The 21,884-nt window shown below is 48.9% G+C and overlaps 1 protein-coding gene across 1 annotated transcript in view; it reads right to left on the minus strand.

Moving 5' to 3' along the window:
• Nucleotides 1-2,822, minus strand: part of TNFRSF8 (TNF receptor superfamily member 8) — an 86,851-nt gene extending 84,029 nt beyond the window's left edge. Inside the window, exon 1 of the mRNA XM_060204960.1 lies at nt 2,581-2,822. Within this exon, the coding sequence (XP_060060943.1) occupies nt 2,581-2,643 (63 nt within the window). The 5' untranslated portion in view covers nt 2,644-2,822. The remainder of the gene's footprint in view (nt 1-2,580) is intronic.
• Nucleotides 2,823-21,884: the final 19,062 nt, after the last annotated feature.

Here is a 21,884-nt window from a genome sequence, read left to right on the forward strand (position 1 = left end):
ACTTAGCAAAATCCACCAAGCTTGTCCCACTGTTCCCCTTCTCACCCTAATTCCTTAGCACTTCGAACTCTTCCCCTTTCTTTGGGTATAAGCAGAAGTCTTGGAGAAGAGGCTGGAAAGGGCTGGGAGGGAGCTCTGGCATGAAGCCAGCAGCCGCCCATCCCTGTCCTCCTCTTGGGAGAAAGGCATCTGCTGTCCCCTTTCCCAACTTACCCCCTCCACCACACACACACACACACACACACACACACACACACTCCCCCCTCTCCCTCTCCCTCTCCCTCTCTCTCTCTCTCCACTTCTCTCCTCCCCTGTCCTAAGGTGGAATGAATGGGACTTCTTCACCCACCCCTGCCCCAAGATTAAAAGGGGGTTGTCCAGCGGAGGGTAGATAGCATAATGGTTATACGAACAGACTCCCATGCCTGAGGCTCCAAAGTCCCAGTCTCAATCCCCTGCACCACCATTAGCCAGAGCTGAACAGTGCTCTGGTTGAAAGTAAAAAATATATAAAAAAATAATAATAGTAATAAATAAATAAAGTAAAAGGGGGTTGTTCTCCCCCTCCTCCCCACTCCACAAACTACTCCCTCCTGCCATTCATGTCTGTGTTCAACAGACACCGGCTGTCAGCACCTGCTCAGTGCTGGGACAGCAGACCAGTTCTGATTAATCCGAGCTCCCTACACACACACACACACACACACACCTGACACACACACACACACACACATACACACACACCACATCACATACGCACCACACACACACCACACCACATCACATATACACCACACCACATCACACCATACCATAACACACCACATCACATCACACCACACATATACACACCACACCACACCACACACATATATACCACACCACACCACATCACACCATACCACAACACACCACATCACATCACACCACACATACACACCACACCACACCACACCATACCACACCATACCCCACACATATACACCACACACACACCACACCACAACACACCACATCACATCACACCACACCACAGACACATACACCATATCACACATATACACACCACACCACACACATACACACCACACCACAACACATCACATCACACCATACCATACCACACCACAGACACACACACACCACACACACACATCACACCACATCACACTACACCACACCACAGACACACACACCACACCACACACACACCACAACACATCACACCACACCACACCAAACACACCATACCACACATATACACACCACATCATACCACACATATACATACCACACCACACCACATTACACCACACCACACCACAGACACACACACCACACCACACACATGCACACCACATCACACCACACCACAGACACACACCACACTATAACACACACACCACACACACACCACACCACACCACAGACACACCACACCATGCACACACACCACACACACACACACCACACCACAGACACACACACCACACCACACACATGCACACCACATCACAACACACCACAGACACACACCACACTATAACACACACACCACACACACACCACACCACACCACAGACACACCACACCATGCACACACACCACACACACACACACCACACCACAGACACACACACCACACCACACACATGCACACCACATCACAACACACCACAGACACACACCACACTATAACACACACACCACACACACACCACACCACACCACAGACACACCACACCATGCACACACACCACACACACACACACACCACACCACACCACACCACACCACACACAGACACACACACCAGGTTTCTTCCCCAGAATAGACACCTAGCACATGCCCTTGGACACACAATCCCCATGGGTCAGCTGGGCAGCAGAGCCGGCGGTCAGGCTGGTCACTTCTCACACCAAATGTTCCTTCTCTGCCTGGCTTAGCTCAGCGGCCAGTTTAGAGAGTAAGGGCAACCCGCAAACCCCAGCCTCTTCTGGCCAAGGGGTCCCCAGCCTGGTCAGGTCTCATACAGACTATCTAGAACTTTACCTACAAACACCTCTGCTGGGGGCTGGGTAGTGGCACACCTGGCTAAGCACACATTACAATGCACAAGGATCCTGGTTCGAGCCCCTGGTCCCTACCTGCAGGGGAAAAGCCTTGCAAGTGAAGCAGGGCTGCAGGTGTCTCTCTGTCTCTTCCTCTCCCTCTACCTCCCCCCTCCTCTCAATTTCTGGCTCTCTCTATCCAACAAATAAATAAAGATAAAGAAAAAGAGAAACTTAAAAAATGCCTCTGCTGGCAGCCTACTGGCACAGTTCAAGTTGAATGAATGAATGATCTCAGAGTTCCACCAGGGAGAGGAGGTCCCCCATGAATCAGCCTCCCACTTCTCACCTATACAGCCTCACTTTCACTCCCCTGCCCCCTTGCCCCCCTGTTCTCCTCACCCCAACCAGACAGGGGGTGACCTGAGAAGTGCCCACAGTCCTCCCCAGCTCCCCTCCACCTCCCACCCCCGGGCTCAGGGCTCGGAGGGAAAGAGGAGCCCCGCCAGGCTGCTGTGTTCTTCCTTACCTGCGGGAAGGCTCGGAGGCACCCCAGGAGCAGCAGCCCCAACACTGCAGGGAGGACGTGCATCGGGCTGGCGGGCAGCCTGGGCAGCGCGACCGGGCAGGAGACACTGGCCAGGCTGACCTCCAGCCCTGCTGGCTGGCGTCCGGCCCACTGCACGTTGCCAAGCCTCTTCTAAGCTCCTCGCCCAGCCCGCAGCCTAAGGCTCTTCCTCCCTCGCCTGGAGGCGCCTAGGTCCCCTGGGCGACTTCCAGGAAGGTCTGCTGCTCAGAGGGGACACACGTGCAAAGATGAGTCAGGACAGCCTCACCCCCCTCCCCTTTTGCTGTGTGAAGGTCCCGCCCCGTGTGAAAGGAGGGGTCTGCCTTCTCTTCAGGGAGTTGGCTCCTGGCCCCTCCCCTCCACCCTGCAGCCCTGAGGGCTGAGCAAGGCAGCTCTTGGTTCTGGAGGTGGGGGAGAGAAGAGGTGTTCCTCCCCACCTCCAAGAACATTCCCCCCCTTGAGGCTCTTGACCCAGGCTTCTCTCCTGCTTGAGGAGCCTTTGAAAGGGACAGTTTGAGTCTAGAGTCCGCGGCGGGAAAGCAGCTATCCAGCCTTCATAGACACTTGCCGTGAAATGAATCAGTAGATGGATGGATGATGAATGTATGGGAGAGGGGCGTAAATAGATGGGTGAATGTGTGTACTGGTGGATGGGTGTATACGAGGGATGGATAGATGGATGGATGGATGGATGGATGGATGGATGGATGGATGGATGGATGGATGAAGGGATGGATGGATGGATGGATGGATGGATGGATGGATGGATGGATGGATAATGGGTGGATGGATGATGGATGTATGGACTAAGTGGGTATATGAATGGATGAATGGGTGGGTGGGTGGGTGAGTGGATGAATGAGTGTGGGAATGGAAGGCTGAGTGGTAGATGGGTTGGAGAGGTGGGTGGATGAATGGGTGGCTAGATGGATATGTCAGTGTGTGAATGAGTGAGTGAGTGAATGAATGGTGGGTGGATGGATGGATGGATAATGGATGAGAGCATAGGTGGGCACATAGGTGCATAACAGTGTGGGCAAATGGGTGAGCAACAGGGAATATGGATGAGTGCGTGGATGAGTGGATGAGTGAGGGGGTAGGTGAACGAATAGGTGTGTGAATGGGTGTATGGGGGCGGCTGGACATATAGGTGGACAGGTAGCTGGGAGGGACTGATGGACAGAAAAAGTAAGCATTCGATTAGCGATGCACAGGTGATGCTCCACCTTCTGGTGGTTTCCTGACCAGAGAAGGATCCTTCTTTCACCTAAAAGAAACAGCAGCAACCTCTTTGGGATGAAAGTGTGTCTCACAGCTGGATGGTTCTCCTCCCAGCACTTCTCCACCCTGTGAGTTCTCTGCTCCAGACATTCCATGTTCAGACACCATAAGTCAAGTGTTCATTACTCATTTGGCATCTGGTTGTTTTTCTTTTCAAACATAGAAACCAGGGCTGAGGGGGTCAGGTGGTAACACACCGGGTTAAGTACACATAGTGTAAAGTAGAGGGACTGGAGCAAGGATCCCGGTTCGAGCCCCTGGCTCCCCACCTGCAGGGGAGTCACTTCACAAGTGGTGAAGCAGGCCTGCTGGTGTCTTTCTCTCCTCCTCTCTGTCTTCCCCTCCTCTCTCAATTTCTCTCTGTCCTGTGCAACAATCACATCAACAATAGAAAAAAAAATAATGGCCTCCAGGAGCAATGAATTCAACACTGAGCTCCAGCAATAACCCTGGAGGCAAGAAAAGAAAGAAAGAAAGAAAGAAAGAAAGAAAGAAAGAAAGAAAGAAAGAAAGAAGAAAGAGAGAGAAAGGGAGAGAGGAAGAAAGAAAGAAAGAAAGAAAGGAGAGAAAGAAAGAAAGAAAGAAAGAAAGAAAGAAAGAAAGAAAGAAAGAAAGAAAGAAATAGAAAGGAAGAAAGAAAGAAAGAAACCAGGGATGAGTAGCAGGTACTGGTCCTGTACACTCTGACACTCTGGTAAAAGATGGCCAGTTACGGGAGTCGGGCAGTAGCACAGCAGGTTAAGCACTGGTGATGCAAAGCACAAGAACCGCCGTAAGGATCCTGATTCAAGCCCCTGACTCCCCACCCACAGGGGAGTCGCTTCACAGGCAGTGAAGCAGGTCTGCAGGTGTCTATCTTTCTATCCCCCTCTCTGTCTTGCCCTCTTCTCTCCATTTCTCTCTGTCCTATCCAACAACGATGATATCAATAACAACAACAATAGTAACTACAACAATAAAACAACAAGGGCAACTAAAGGGAATAAAAAAGGGCAACAAAAGAGAAAATAAATAATTTTTTTTTAAAAAAAGATGGCCAGTTACTTTCCCTGAGCTCAGAATGGTCCAAGGACCCTCTGGATTCTGCATCTCAGTCTGTCCTGCAAAATGTCTATCTAATAATAATAATTATTATTATTATTCATGTTATTATTAGATAGACACAGAGAGAAATTAAGAGATGAGGGGGAGATAGAGAGGGAGAGAGACACCTGCAGCCCTGTTTTACCACTCATGAGGCTTCCCTCCTGCAGGTGGGGAACAGGGGCTTGAACCTGGGTCCTTGTGCACTGCAATGTGAGTACTTAAAAAGATGCACCACTGCCTGGCCCCTCAGAAAAAAATTCAAGTCAGAATTCTTCCTACTGTCTCCAGAGCTGATCACCCTGTGTCCACCCCTCTTTGAGTGCCTGAACTCCACCTGTATAAACTGCCCTTCTTGGAGACCCACTTTCGAGCTCTTCCCTTGGATGTGTCAAGCCCAGTTCTGAGATGGTTGGCCTAGACAATGTTAAATAATTAGCTAAGTGACTATGAAAATCACACACACTATTGTGTTCACAGAACAAGACCGAGGTCAAGGCAACTAAGGATGCTTGCTTCCCTGTCTAGAACTTCCTGCTGTAAAATTACTGGTGTGCTGAATAAAGAAATCCTTGTTACACACACACACACACACACACACACACACACACACACACACACACACACGAGAGCTTACACAAGGAAAATAAAATTAATTGAGTTGTAAAAGCTTCTCTTTGGGAGTCAGACTGTAACACAGTGGGTAAAGTGCAGGTTATGCAAAGCACAAGGACAAGTGTAAGGATCCCAGTTCAAGCCCCCGGGTCCCCACCTGCAGGGGAGTCGCTTCACAAGTGGTGAAGCAGGTATGCAGGTGTGTCTGTCTTTCTCTCCCCCTCTCTGTCTTCCCCTCCTGTCTCCATTTCTCTCTGTCTTATCCAACAACAATGATATCAATAACAACAATAACTACAACAATAAAACAACAAAGGCAACAAAAGAGAATAAATAAATAAATATATATTTTAAATTTTTTTAAGAAGCTTCTCTTCCATAGCAATTGAAGAAATCCAAATAAATATATTCACTCATCATGGCTTTTTCCTTCTTAAAAAAAAATCAACTAAGGGGCTGAGTGAGAGGTGGTGCACCTGGTTGAGTACATGTGCCCAGTGTACAAGGACCCAGGTTCAAGGCCCTGATTCCCCCTTACGGGGTGGGGGGGACTCTTACCCTCTCAATTTCTGGCTGTTTCTATCCAATAAATAAAAATAATTTTAAATATATCGAATAAGAGTGAAAGAGAATGAGAAGAGAGAGGAAGAGAGACCAGAGCACTGCTAAGCTCTAGGTAGTGCCGGAGAATGAGCCTGCCACCTCTAGGACTTCAGCCACAGGAGTTTATGCTCTGGGACTGGGCAGTGTGCACTGGGCTGAGCACACAAGTTACCATGTGCAAGGACCTGGGTTCAAGGCCCTGTCCTCACCTGCAGGAGGGAAGCTTCAAAAACAGTGAAGCAAGGCTGCAAGTATCTGTCTCTTTCACTCTTTAATTTTCCCCTCCCCTCTCAGTTTCTCCTACCAAATATAAATAAATAAATAAATAAATAAACATATTTTAAAAATTTCCTGGGCTAGGGAGATAGCATAAGCAGAAGACCCTCATGCCTGAGGCTTTGAGATCTCAGGTTCAATCCCCAGCCCCACCACAAGCCAGAACTGAGCAGTGCTCTGGTTTCTGTCTCTCTAACTCTCTTTCTCTGTTCTCTGTATCTCTCTCTCATTAAAATAAAGTAATAGGGAGTCAGGCGGTAACACAGCGGGTTAAGTGCACGTAAAGACCGGCATAAGGATCCCAGTTCGAGCCCCCTGCTCCCCACCTACAGGGGAGTCGCTTCACAAGTGGTGAAGCAGGTCTGCAGGTGACTATGTTTCTCTCTCCCTCTCTGTCTTATCCTCCTCTCTCCATTTCTCTCTGTCCTATCCAACAATGACGACAACAATAAAACAACTAGGGCAACAAAATGGAATATATATAAAGCTTTCCTTTAAAAAAAATAAAATAAAGTAATAAAATATTTTAAAAAAAAAAAAAAAACATGTTCTATGCCCTAACAAGCTAAACTATCTTCCTGGCTCCCAGGTTATTTTCTTTATAGTAACGACTTTAGTGAAATTCAACCCTGCCCTTGTGGTGAAACCAGAATACGCCTTCATCTGCTGCTGGGAAATCTGACAGTCTTTTTCAGAAGCAGCATGGTCATTCTTAACAGCAGAACTCCCCAAATATTTACAACTTGTGGCTCAGTGATTTTACCCTACCAGAGAAATAGTTCAACTGGAAAAGAAAACCGTGAGTAAGTGTAAGTTATGTTTCCTAAAACACTCTTTATTCTCTCTGTCTCTCTGCCTCTCTCTCTCTCTCTCTCTTTTAACTATCTCTGGTTTATAGTGGTGTGTGGGATTGAACCTGGGACTTTGGAGCCTTGGGCATGAGAGTCTCTGAAGAACCATTATGCTATCTACCCCTGCCCAAACACACTTTACAAACTTTAGAAATACCCTAAGAACCCCAGCAAATAGGAATGATTAAGTAAATTGGGGTGAGGCCATTTGACAGAATGCTAAATACTCACCAAAAAACACTAATTATAGGGACCAGAAGGGGGCTCATACGGTAGAGCATAGATGTTACCACGCACTAGGTCCCGGGTCCCAGTCCCCAGTCCCCACCTGTAAGGGGGAAGCTTCATGAGAGGCAGAGCAGTGCTGTTGGCATCTCTCTTTCTCTGTCTCTCTCTCTCTCTCTTTTCCTGTCTATCATCTCTAAAAAAAAAAAAAAAAAGAACAATAAAGAAAAGGAAAAAAAAAGAGAGAGAGAGACTGCTGGAAGTGGTAGTCTTGTAGGCCACCAAGCTCTAGTAATAACCCTGATAGCAGGAAGAAGAAGAGGAGGAGGAGGAGAAAAGAAAGGAAAAAAGAAGAGAGAAAAGAAGGGAAACATTATTTGCACTGCTCCCCATGCAACTTTCATCTCTCCTTGTCATTCTCCTCCATGAGCTTTCTTTTATCAGAGCCCTTTTATCAAGCCCTGACTGATGGTGGTGAGGAGGATTGAACCTGGGACTTTGGAGCCTCAGGCATGAAAGTCTCTTTATAGAACCATTATGCTATCCCTCTGCCCCCTCCAAGAGCTTTCTAACGCTGCTCTTCCGCAACCACCATTCTGCATGGAACCCTTCAACACAGGGCAGGGAGGAGAGTTTCCTTACCCAAAGATGTCTTGTCTATGTATGACTCTTGTGTTACTTCACTCATGCTGTAATATACTAACAGTCTGACTGCTGCTTTCATTGCTATAAGAGCTTGTTAAATCCATGTACTACCGGGAGTCAGGCGGTAGCGCAGCGGGTTAAGTGCAGGTGGTGCTAAGACCAGTGTAAGGATCCCAGTTTGAGCCCCCGGCTCCCCACCTACAGGGGAGTCTCTTCACAGGCAGTGAAGCAGGTCTGCAGGTGTCTATCTTTCCCCCTCTCTGTCTTCCCCTCCTCTCTCCATTTTTCTCTCTCCTATCCAACAACAATAATAACTACAATAATAAAACAAGGGCAACGAAAGGGAATAAATATTTTTAAATATTTTTTAAAACCATGTATTACCATGCACAAGGACTCAAGTTCAAGCCCCTGGTCCCCACCTGCAGGGGAAATCTTCACGAGTGGTGAAGCAGGGCTGCAGGTGCCTCTCTCTCTCTCTCTCTCTCTCTCTCTCTCTCAATTTCTCTGTGTTCTACTAAATAAAATAAAGTTTAATAAAAGACTTTTCAAGCTTTGGTTGCTTGAGTCCTCAGGGGAACCCCGTAATGAGCTTGCGTCCCTTCCTTCTGCAGGTCAGCCATCCAGGCACTGGACGGTGGAGCCCCTAGACCAGGGGTCCCCAATCCAGTGATCCTCAAGGCCTTTCCCAGTGACGGGAACCTACTTCTCTGGTGTCACTGTCAGCTTCTCCCCTCCCCTCCCCTCAAACCTCCTGTCCCTGTTGATCTGCACAGAGAGTCCTGTTTGCTTCCCAGCGGGCTCCCTCCTCCACTTTCCTGGCACTGTAGCCTCCCCTCCTCCTCCTGATTTCCAGTCAGAAGGCCGGGTTCTGTTGCTTCTTGTGCCTCGATTCTAGAACTGATCTCGCTATGGCGTGACTAATGACTGGCTCATGACTTCAGCTGCCCTGGGCGGCAAGATGGGCCCCAGAAAGAGGGCACTCTTGGGGCCCCAGACAGTGCCAGGCACATAGCTGGGAATCCCAGAATGAGGGATTCTGGCGAGGGGAGAGGAGGGGAGAGGAGAGAGGAGCAGGGATTGGGATGGCATTGGATACTCGCTCCTGGGACTCTGAGGATAGAACCAGCTAGGCCTCTTCTGCAGACCTGGAGCCATCCAGAACCCCCAGAACATGTGAAAGTGCTTAGAAGAGCCAGAGGGGAAGTCCCTGGGCTGCTGCAAGGCCTTGCAGTGGCCTTGATGTGAGACCTCAGGAGGGCTCGCTGCCTCTCTCAGAGCCAGCTGTGAAGCCCCATCCCCAGCCTGCCAGAGGTTGGAAGGCCTGCAGCCACCATCTCACCTCAGGGAAGGGGCCCCAGGGCCTACAGCAGGAAGCCCTTTGAAGGGAACCATCAAAAGTAATGCTGAGCAAGACACCCAGCTACTGACTTAGCTCAGAAAATTCAGGGATTTCCCCAACAGCTGGGAACCCCAGCCCCCAGAGGGCCTTAAAATACCCTCTGCTGAGCCTTTCTGCTGGTGGCAGCAGCAGGCAGGAGGCTGAGCCTTTCTGCACTTTTCCACTCCTCTGGACCCAGCTACTTTTCTGAATACCTTTCCTGGGAGCCCTGGACTCTCTCTCTCTCTCTCTGTATTTCTTTATTAATTAATGAGAAAAATAGGAGGAGAGACAGAACCAGACATCACTCTGGTACATGTGCTGCCAGGGATTGAACTCAGGACCTCACACTTGACAATCCAATGGTTTATCCACTGGGCCACCTCCCGGACTATGCCCTGGACCCCCTAGAGAGCCCCGGATGTCAGGCTGCCTCCAGCTCAAGCCCCCAGAAGCTTTTCCTTGGAACCTGGATCCTGGGGACAGCTCTGGTCCCTCAGAGGCTGCTGAACAGTGGTCACTGAGGCCTGAGGCATGAAGTTCACTTCTCAGAGCCAAGAATGGGCACTGGAGGTTCCCATCCACCTGGGTGAGCCCCTGGCAGCGTACACACACACACACACACACACACACACACACACACACACAATACACCCTGGGTCAGACAGAAATATTTCAAGGCATCATCAATATCCCCACTTCACAGGTGAGCGGCGTCTAAGGCTCAGAGTAAGTAAGGGCCAACCATTGGGTTTTCAAAGAAAAACAAACCCCCAACTAACTTGGCCATGATAATAATTAACTACTGCCATCTTAAACTCTTTCTATGTCTACGAGGAACCTTTCCCATCCTCTTTAAAATTTGTATTTTTCCTCATTCTGGAACCTCTGGGACTTTTGCTTGTGTTTCAGAGTGTCTCTTGTCCCGATGCCTTCCCCTGTCATCCCTCCTACCTCTCGTGGTCTCAGGTGAGTCAACGTAACCAGTGCCACCAGGCTGAGTCAGGCTGCTACTGCCTTTGTGCTGCGGATTGTCTCCAGAGACACCAAGCCCGAGATGTCAATCTCCTGACCCCTTTAACCTGGTGAGATCTTTCCTAACAGATGGGATGACCTAGTTCCATTTCAGACAGTGTGCTTTCTAACAGCATTCCACATACAAGATGCAGGCTAGGGCCTTGGGCACTGGGTACATGTGTCCTCATCCCCTCCACTGGAAACTGCAATAGTAGAGCCAGACAGTGGCACACCTGGTTAAGTGCTCACACTACAGTGTACAAGGAACCAGGTTCAAGCCCCTGGTCCCCACCTGCAAGGGGAAAGCTTCATGAGTGGTGAAACAGGGCTACAGGTGTCTCTCTGTCTCTTTCCCTCTCTATCTCCCCCTCCTCTCTCAATTTCTCTCTGTCTCTATCTAATAATAAGCAAATAAAAATATTTTTTAAAAAATAAACTGCATGGGACTGGGTGGTAGTGCAGCGGGTTGGGCGCACGTGGTGCAAAGTGCAAGGACCGGGGCGTGGGGATCCTGGTTCAAGCCCCCAGCTCTCCAGCTGCAGGGGAGTCGCTTCACAGGCGGTGAAGCAGGTCTGCGGGTGTCTATCTTTCTCTCCCACTCTCTGTCTTCCCCTCCTCCATTTCTCTCTGTCTTATCCAACAATGAATGATATCAGCAACAACGGTGATAGCCACAGCAGGGCTACAACAACAAGGGCAACAAAAGGGGGGAAATGTGGCCTCCAGGAGCAGTGCATTCATGGTGCAGGCACTGAGCCCAGCAATGGCCCTGGAGATAAAATAAAATAAAGTAAAATAATAAAATAAAATAAAATAAAATAAAATAAACTGCAGTAGTTCTTCCATGGCCACAGATATGGGCAGACTTTATATCTGTAGCTATCTGTATGTCTATGTATCTATGTCTTTTGCCCATTTTTTCCTGCCTTTCATACATCACTATTTTTTTTTTACTAGAGCACTGCTCAGCTCTGGCTTATGATGGTGTAGGGAACTAAACCTGGGAATATGGAGCCTTGGACAGTAGAATCTTGTTACATAACCGTTATGCTGTCTCCGCACCTATTCCTGATTTTCCGTGGTCCTGCCTGTTCTCTTCCTTCCTAAGTCCCACCTACACCTACTTCTTCTTCTTCTTCTTCTTCTTCTTCTTCTTCTTCTTCTTCTTCTTCTTCTTCGTCTTCTTCTTCTTCTTCTTCTCTCTATGTCTCTCTCTCTTTTTTTTTTTACTATTGTAGTTATTACTGTTGTTGTCATTGATGTCTTTATTGTTCGATAGGACAGAAAGAAATGGAGAGAGGAGGGGGAGACGGGGGGAGAGAAAGACAGACACCTGTAGACCTGCTTCACCGCCTGTGAAGTGACTCCCCTGTAGGTGGGGAGCAGGGGGCTCAAACCGGGATCCTTATGCTGGTCCTTGTGCTTTGTGCCACCTGCGCTTAACCCTATGCGCTACAGTTCAACTCCCTTCTTCTCTCTTATAAGAGAAACAGTGCCCGGTTCCCTCTGGTGTTCTCCAGATGTGCTCCCCTCTCTGTGATGGTAGGAGAATAAGCCTCCTGGTGACAAATGCTTTGGGTCCTGGTGGAACTGGGATTCAGAGCTCCCTGGTCACCTTCCCTTTACACCTCTGGGAATGAGGACCTGAATACCCAAATTCTTTATGGGGTGCAGAAGGTGGGAGTTCTGGCTTCTGTAATTGCTTCTCTGTCAACATGGACACTGGCAGCCTGTTTCTATCTTTCCCTAGTGAGGCAGGGCTCTAGGGAGGGGAGATACCAGGATACACTGGTAAGATCAGCTGCCCAGGGAAGTCAGGATGGCGTCATGGTAGCATCTGCAACTTGGTGGCTGAATGGTGGTAAGATATAAAGCAGAAAAAATTGATTAATGAAAAGGAACCAAAATGTAGGAATAGAGGAGATGATGATAGAGACCTTAGGGTGGACAGAAACTAGGAAGCTTATTTTAGTATAAGGGCCCATTGTTTTTGGCAATCATTCCTTGAGCTTAATAGTTAACGTGCAGGTAGACTAGAAATATTGTCTGGGAAGATGGTCTCAGGGTTGAGAGTAGGGCTAGAAAGCTGGATTAAGGCAGAGAGCAGCTCCTAAACTTGAAGAAAATATATAAATGCAATTAGCTGATTACCACATTGATCTGACCTGGGACCCACATTCATTCACATTTAACACAGGAGCCTGTGTGCCCTCTGAGTCCCTGTAGGTCTGCGCTCACAGTCCATGGTCATAGCTGGGAACATTCTAGGCTGCACTCACTTCAGAACCGGTGGCAGAGTAGGATGACCAGCCTCCCTTCAGAGAGGGGGGCCAGATCTCACCACTGCTAATCCACAGTGAGGGCAAGACCCTGAGAGGCCTGGAAAGGGGCCCATGATGATGGTCCTGATGGAAGTGACCAATGACAATAGAAAGAGGGATCTGGGGCATCATTCTGCAAAGAGAATCATGCCTGAGTCTCCAAATCCCAGGTTCAAGCACCCACACCACCAAAAGCCAGAACTGAGCAGTAAACTGGTGAGAGAGAGAGAGAGACTGATTTGTTGGTCTAGGCCTATAGGATCCATGGGGGAATCCAAAGATAGGGTGGTACTGCAGCGGCCATCATTAGGTGAGCCAATCTCTTGCCCTTATCCAGTTTTTTTTTTTTTTTTTTACTTTAATTTGTATTTTGCACTGCTCAGCTCTGGTTTATGATGGTGTGGGGGACTGAACCTGGACTATGGAGCCTCAGACATGACAGTCTCCTTGCATTACCAGTATGCTATCTACTCCAGCCCTCCTTATCCAGTTTATAGTCCCTTCTCTATCTGACAAGCTCAAATTTTCTCCCAGTTGTTAAAGCACTGAGTGTCATTTGTTGTACCCAAATGCCTACTATCTTATTTTTTCCTTTATTGGAGGATTAATGTCTTACCTATTATCTTCTGATTATGTAAATCAATATTAAATCACTAATAAAAAATAAAAATAAAAGAAACTACTATGGTCTGGGAGGTGGTGCAGTGGATAAAGCATTAAGCTCTCAAGCATGAGGTACTGAGGTGTTTTTTTAAAATATTTATTTATTTATTCCCTTTTGTTGCCCTTGATGTTTTATTGTTGTTGTTATTGATATCATTGTTGTTGGATAGGACAGAGAGAAATGGAGAGAGGAGGGGAAGACAAAGAGGGGGAGAGAAAGACAGACACCTGCAGACCTGCTTCATCGCTTGTGAAGTGACTCCCTTGCAGGTGGGGAGGTGGGGGCTTGAACTGGGATCCTTGCGCTTTGTGCCACATGCACTTAACCTGCTGCGCTACCACCTGACTCCCGGGGTACTGATTTTTACCCCTGGCATCACATGTGCCAGAGTGATGTCTGGCTCTCTCGCTCTCTCTCTCTCTCTCTCTCTCTCTCTCTCTCTCCCTCCCTCCCTCAATCTCACTGTCTCCCTCACTTTCTCTCTCTGTCTCACTCTTGCTCTCTCTCCCTCTCTCCCTCACTCTCTCACTAATTAATAAATAAATAAGTTTCTTTTAAAGTTCTTTAAAGAGAAAAAGAAATTCCAAACCAATGTGAGCCAGCTCTCTCCCCTCTCTGAGCCTCAGTGCCCTCACCTGTCACTGGGAAGATGGTGCTTCCAGCAAAGGAAGCCTGGGAGACCTTTCCAGCTTCCTTGGGAGTCCAGTCCTCCCTCAGGGTCTGAGCTCCAGGAGGAAATCTGTCCATCATGGGCTCCTTCATGACATCCCAGTCTCTAGACCAGTCAGCTGGTCTTCAGCCTCCTGAGCTCCTGGTGTTTGGAGCCAGAGAGGAACTGTGCAATCTCAGGTCTTTCCTGCACCTTCCCCAGAGACAGAAGGGGAAGCTGAGACCACAGAGAGGAAGAGATGTGCACAACAGAGTGGGGAGACCCCTCTGAACCTCAGCTCTCTAGAGGTTCATGGAGTCCCTGTCACACAGCCCCCCATGCACCCTGCAGACTTCCCTGCTCAGCAAGGCCGTTGTGAGTGGGGCTGAGTCATTTAGACTTTCAGGAAACCAAACTTTGTCCAGTATTAATCATGGACTCAGAAGCTTTGGTCTAAGAAGGAGACAGAAGCAACGGATTGTGGTGACAGCAAATCAAGAGGCCTGGATAAAGAGGTTGTGTCTCCATGTGCCTGACCATGCAAGGAGGCCCCAGATTCAGGGAGGGCAGCTGGGCGTGGGGGTCCCATTCGGAAAGAAAGCGCCACACCTCAGAGTCCCTCAACCCCATGAAGCCACACTGCTTTCCAGAGGAGGAAATCAGGGCCCCAGTCTGATGACTTCTCAAGAGGAAAAGAACCCCCAGGGCAGGAAGTCTGTACCCACAGTGAGAACTTGCAACACAGTCAGGATCTAGGGAGATGTAGAATGATGGGGGTGTGGATACACCTGCCAACACCCATGTTCAGCGGAGAAGAAATCACACAAACCAGAACTCCAACCTTCTGCACCCCAAAAAGAATTCTGGCCCATTCTCCTAGAGGGGTAAATCTTAGGGGAAGATGACCAGAGGGCTCTGAACTCCAACTCTATCAGGACACAAAGAGAGAAAAGGGAAAAAGAAAGGACAGGCATAGGTGTGACTTAGAAAGGAAGAGAAGGGGAGTCGGCAGTAGTGCAGCGGGTTAAGCACAGGTGGCGCAAAGAACAAGGACCAGCGTAAGGATCCCGGTTTGAGCCTCCGGCTCCCCACCTGCAGGGGAGCCGCTTCACAGGCGGTGAAGCAGGTCTGCAGGTGTCTATCATTCTCTCCCCCTCTCTGTCTTCTCCTCCTTTCTCCATTTCCCTCTGTCCTATCTAACAACAATGACATCGACAATAATAATAACTACAATAGAAAACAAGGGCAACAAAAAGGGAAAAATAAATATAAATAAATATTTTCTAAAAAAGAAAGTAAGAGAAGGCAGGGCTGTTGGGAAAAAAATGGGCAAATATATAAAAATATAGACAGTTATAGAAATAATAGTCAACCCATATCTGTGACCTTGGGAGAACTACTGCAGTTTCTAATGGAGGGATTGGGGACACAGAACTCTGTTGGTAGGAATAGTGCAGAATCATTTCCCTGTTATCTCATAATTTTGTAAAAAAAAAAAAAAAAAAAAAAAAAGGTGGGGGCTGGGTGGTGGTATACCTAGTTGAATCCACATGTTACAATGCAGAAGGAACCAGATTTGATCCCTCAGTTCCCACCTGCAGGGCAAAAGCTTTGCAAGTGGTGAGGCAGGGCTGGCTGTTGGTGTCTGTCTCTCTCCCTCTCTAAATTCCACTTCCCAATGTTGCATGAAGCCAACCCATTTTCTGGAGACAGCCAGGACCCCTGGGCCCTGCCCCACAAGCTCTCCCTCTGAGGAGAAGCCCAGCTCCTGGAACAGACCTGCCTGTCAATGGTGGTGTGACTGCACCCAGAACAGGGTGGCAGCCTGAGGGGACATGGGGACTCAGAAAACCCCTCTGAGGTCTCTCTCTCTCTCTCTCTCTCTCTTCTGTTAAATAAAAAGAAAGTAGAAAGAGAAACGAAAGAAAGAAAGAAATGGGCACCAGGAGTTTCGGATTTGTAGTGCAGGCACTTAGCCCCAGCGATAACTTTAGAGGCAATTAAAAAAGAAAAAAAAAAGTGGGTCTGCTAAGCAGCAGCTGGTCTGCATGGGCAGGTAGCCCGGAGGGAAAGGGAGAGTTGAGGGGGCCCCTCCTCTCCCCAGCCAACTGTCCTGTCTACCTCCAGAAGCTGCTGGGATGAGAACCATGCTGCAAGTTTGTATCAAAACAGCTCCCAAGTCCCAAGGCTCCAACCACCAGCCAGAGCCCTAGCCACCAGCTGTTTGATTGAGCTTAGCTGTTGCCTCAGAGCCGCTGCCTCCTCTGGGCCTTCCATGAGGAGAGGCAAAGGCTCCACCTCAGAGTTCAGGAGTTTGGCAAGGCAGGCAGGCAGGGAGCCAGGGCTGGAGGAAAGTCAGGGAGCTGGGGGCCTTTTTGAACACTGCTTGTACCTTCACACGGGAGGATCGGCCTCCCTCCTCAGCAGTCTGGCTCAAATGCTCTGAACAGCGTCCCGGCCACGACCAGAAGCACTGGTGCTCAGTTGGCTGGGGGAACTTGGTAAGGATAAGAAAGTGTGTCTGGGGGCCGGGTGGTGGCACACCTGGTTGAGTGTACATGTTACAGTGCTCAAGAACTCGGGTTTGAGGCCCTGGCTCCCACCTACAAAAGGAAAGCTTTGCAAGTGGTGAAGCAGGGCTGCAGGTGTCTCTCTGTTTCTCTCACTTCCTATCACCCCCTTCCCTCTCAATTTCTGGCTGTCTCTATCCAATAAATAAATAAAGATTAGAAAAAAAAAAAAAGAGGGAGTTGGGCGGTAGCGTGCAGGTGGTGCAAATCGCAAGGACCGATGTGAGGATCCCGGTTCAAGCAGCTCCCCACCTGTAGTGAGTCGCTTCACAGGCAGTGAAGCAGGTGTGCAGATGTCTATCTTTCTCTCCCCCTCTCTGTCTTCCCCTCCTCTCTCCATTTCTCTCTGTCCTATCCAACAACAACTACATTAACAACAATAATAACAATAACAATAAAACAAGCACAACAGGAGCCGAGCGGTAACAACAACAACATCAATAACAACAATAACTATAACAACAACAAAAAAACAAGGGCAACAGAAGGGAAAATAAATATCAAAAAAACTATAAAAAAACAAGGGCAACAAAAGGGAAAATAAATATTAAAATAAAGAATATTAAAATATAAATTAATTAATTAAATAAAATAAAAAAGAACTGCCTCATAGAACCCGTAAAATAGTTATTTCAGTCAGTGCACTGCTTCACCAGGTATGGCCTAGGCTCAAGCCTGACCACCTGCTCACTGAAAGAAATTCCATTGCTGTGGTCTCTTTCACTTGCTTTCTTTTTTTTTTTATTTATTTTATTTATTTATTCCCTTTTGTTGCCCTTGTTGTTTTATTGTTGTAGTTATTATTGTTGTTGTCGTTGTTGGATAGGACAGAGAGAAATGGAGAGAGGAGGGGAAGACAGAGAGAAGGAGAGAAAGATAAACACCTGCAGACCTGCTTCACCGCCTGTAAAGGGACTCCCCTGCAGGTGGGGAGCCGAGGTTCGAACCGGGATTCTTATGCCGGTCCTTGTGCTTTGCGCCACCTGCGCTTAACCCGCTGCGCTACAGCCGACTCCCTTTCACTTGCTTTCTTTCTGCCTCTGTCTAAGAAAAAAGGAGGAGGAGGAGAATGGTCTCACAGAGAAAGACCTGGAGAGAGGGAACACTGGGCAGACAGCGGAGGTGGCACAGAATGGTGAATGGTGCAAAGGCCCTCAGAGGACTGAGCCGGCAGAAGGGAGTTTGTTCAAGAGAGAGAATCAGCTGGGGCTGGGCGGCTGGTGGTGCACCAAGTTAAGCACATATAGTACAAAGCATAAGGATCTGGGTTCAAGCCCCCGGCTCCCCACCTGCAGGGTGGGGGGATGCTTCACAAGTAGTGTCACAGGGCTGCATGTATCTCTCTCTCTCTCCCCCACCTCCAGGATTATCACTGGGACTTGGAATCTGCACTACAAATCCACCTGGCAGCAGGGTTTTGTTGTTGTTGTTGTTGGTTGTTTGTTTCCATTTCTATTGGATAGGACAGAGAGAAATTGAGAGAGGAAGGGAAAATAGAGAGGGAGAAAGAAAGATAGACACCTGCAGACCTGCTTCACCACTTGCGAAGCGACCCCCCTGCAGATGGGGAGCCCGGGGCTCGAACCAGGATCCTTGCATGGGTCCTTGAGCTTTGTACTATGTGAGCTTAACCCTGACCCCCTTCTCCAGCTCTGTCTCTCCCTTCTCTCTCATTTTTCTTTCTGTCTTGTTCAATAAAATGGGTAAATGGTCTCCAGGAGCAGTGGCTTGGTAGTGCTGGCACTGAGCCTCAGTGATAACCCTGAAGCCGAGAGAGAGAGAGAGAGAGAGAGAGAGAGTGAGAGAGAGACAGCTGGCAGGGGCTGGAGGGGTACAAGGGAAGAAATGGCAGTCCTGCAGGGCTTGCGTTGTGACAGGGCCTTTGACTGTTACCCCAAGAGAGATGGGAGCCACTCAGGGACTTGGAGCAGAGGAGCAGCATCTGACTTGGGCCTTTCTGGGTTCACTCTGGCTACTTCCTAGAAACAGACTTCAGGGTGTAAGGGGAGATAAAGGGGGACAGATGAGGGAGGAGACCAACTTCTCAGGGGAGAAGTGGAGGGGTGGACCAAGAGGAGAGAGGAGGGAGAGGAGGGGCTGCCTGTTGAAGTTCCAACAATCACCTCCCCTCAACCCCCCTCCCCCGGTCCTGTGAGGTGAGGTGAGGCTTTCACAGGACTGAGAAACCAGAAGGAAGATGTGGCTTTCAACTGAGCGGGGAGGATGGGGTAGTCCGTTAACCCCAGCCGGGACTGTAAGGGGCGGCAGAACAATCCCCGAAACAGACCGGGCTGGGCTGGGCTGAGCTGTTCAGAGAGATTTCCCAAGGAGGGAGCATTCAAGCAGGAGGGGAGGAGAGGCAGGAGCTGGCCCAGGGTAGAACTGCTGGGAAGCCCTTGAAGGGGGCAGTTGGGGGGAACTTCTGTGGCCTCAAGGGGCCCCAGTGTCACTGGAGGTGCAGAGCCCCAGATGAGGCCAGAGGCAGCAGGCCTGGCCGACTACTTACAGGCGCCCTGAAGGAAGGGGCTCAGCCCGCAAGCCCAATCAGACCGAGAAAGGGCGCAGGGTCATAAATAGGCCCGGGTGAGTCATCTCAAGCCCCGGTTTTGAGGCTGCATGCACAGCTCCCCACATTCCCCAATCTGCACCCTTCTCAGGAGGGGCCCCTGATTTCAGAATGACCCCCCCCAACTAAGAGCTCACCCTGCAGCCCCAGGTGGCTAAGCAACTTCTCTGCAGCAGCTGAGTGGGGCGCAGGGGGGCTGGGGAGGGTCTCCCTTCAGGTGTGGAGAAAAATGAATGGCACATGGAGAATTTTTTTTATGTTGTCAAGTTTGCAAATTAAAACATGTAAAACAAAAAAACTTGCAGATGGAGAGGTGGCTGGGCCCTTGCCTACAAGAGACCAGGGTTACCCTCACTGGCACCACTATGTCAGAGCTATTCTCATTCTGTCTCTCTCTTCTCTCTCTCTCTTCTCTCTCTCTCTCCCTCTTGCTCTATCTCTCCCTCTCTCTCCCTCTCGCTCTCTCTCTCTTCTCTCTCTCTCCTTCCCTCCCTCTCTCTTCTCTCTCCCTCTCTCTTCTCTCTCTCTCTCTCTCTCTCTCTCTCTCTCTTTCTCTTCTCTCTTCTCCCTCTTGGTAAATAAGGCTAGAAACAAACAAGAGAAGAGAAAATGACTGCTTTGTGCTAATAAAATGTAATTGGAGGCATCCTGATGTTATTTTTTTTTAAAAGCGTCTGGAGAAACCAAAGGGGGTTTCAATCCCACCGCTGCTCACAGCAAAGCTGCTTTACCCTCCCTGAAGCCCCATCTCACCCACTTCACAGGGCCATGCACACATGAAAGGAGACGAGAAATCTGAGCAGGGGCTGGGCACACAGGAAGCTCTCAAAGACTCGCTACAAACACAAGACCAAGTGCCAGGCTTAGGGAGACCCAGCCACACAGACGGAAGAGGCCACATTGTCCCTCATTATGGAGCCTCAGGACCCCCAAGGACAGCAAAACCCCCAGAGACTGACACAGCACCGGCTGATGAAAATTAATCCAGGCACCCTGAGTTCATAACAGTAACGGTGCCTTCGGCTGTAACGCTGACAGTGGTTTGGTGGCTAAGGAGGCCGGACATGAAACAGCCTGAGCCTCCAGTCTGCACAGACTCTCTCAACCTCCAGCCCCCCAAGGTGATGCAGTGATGCCTAGGCAAATGATGAGGATACACTTGTCTGGGACCTGGCACGCAAGACCCCGTCCCCCCATCCCAGCAGGCAAACCTGTCCAGTTTGTTCCAGAAAGCATTATCTGCTTTGCCTTTGGGGTGGAGTGAATGAGCATCACCATGGGGTAGGGGTGTCTCCATCGTGAATGGGAAATACCCCCTATTCTTCCCTATTTTAAAAAGGTAATAGCGGGGCCAGGTGGTGGCACACCTGGTTAAGTGTTCACATTACAGTGCACAAGGACCCGAGTTCAAGCCCCTGGTCCCCACCTGCAGGGGGAAAGCTTTACGAGTGGGGAAGCAGGGTTGCAGGTGTCTCTCTCTCTCTCCTTCTCTATCTCCCACTCCCCTTTCAGTTTCTCTCTCTTTCCAATAATAAATAAATATATATATTTTTTTAAAAAGGTAATAACAGCTTTCTAAAAATATTTTAATGAGGGGAGTCGGGCACAGCAGATTAAGTGCACGTGGCACAAAGCCCAAGGACCGGTGTAAGGATCCCAGTTAGAGCCCGGCTCCCACCTGCAGGGGAGACGCTTCACAAGCGGTGAAGCAGGTCTACAGGTGTCTATCTTTCTCTCCCCCTCTCTGTCTTCCCCTCCTCTCTCCATTTCTCTCTGTCCTATCCAATAACAATGACATCAATAACAGCAATAATAACTACAACAACAATAAAACAACAAGGGCAACAAAAGGGAATAAATACATATATATATATATATATATATATATATATATTAGTGAAAGAACACACACACCAGTTCTGGCTTATGGTGGTGTTGGGGATTGAACCTGCATCCTCAGAGCCTTAGAGGCATGAAAGTCTTTTGCAGAACCCTTATGCTGTCTCCCCTGTCTAATATCTTCTGTTCTTTTTCTTTTGTCTTCTTTTTTTTCCTTCAATATCTTCTGTTCTTAACCCACAGGGAGACATTTACCTCCCAAGATTGCTTCCTACCCAGACATCTTTGAGAAAGTGATAGAGGATAAAAGATGACAGTTGTGTGGAAACACCAGGAAGAATGATCCCAACGACACTGCTGGCTGCCAGCTGTAACTGCTGTTATAGTAACTGCCAGGAATCACAGTGATGGCCCTGGTACTGGTTTTTTGATCTTGTCAGAACAAAATACCACACTGAGGTAGCAGAAGTTGAACAACTAAACTTTATGATGACTTTTTTTTTAAGATTCCTTGTATTTGGGAGTCAGGTGGTAGTGTAGCAGGTTAAGTGCAGGTGGCACAAAGCACAAGGATTGGCAAAAGGATCCCAGTTCGAGCCCCCAACTCCCCATCTGCAGGGGAGTCTCTTCACAGGCGATGAAACAAGTCTGCAGGTGTCTATCTTTCTCTCCCCCTCTC

Source organism: Erinaceus europaeus, chromosome 13 (assembly GCF_950295315.1).
Source record: "Erinaceus europaeus chromosome 13, mEriEur2.1, whole genome shotgun sequence".
NCBI lineage: Eukaryota > Metazoa > Chordata > Mammalia > Eulipotyphla > Erinaceidae > Erinaceus > Erinaceus europaeus.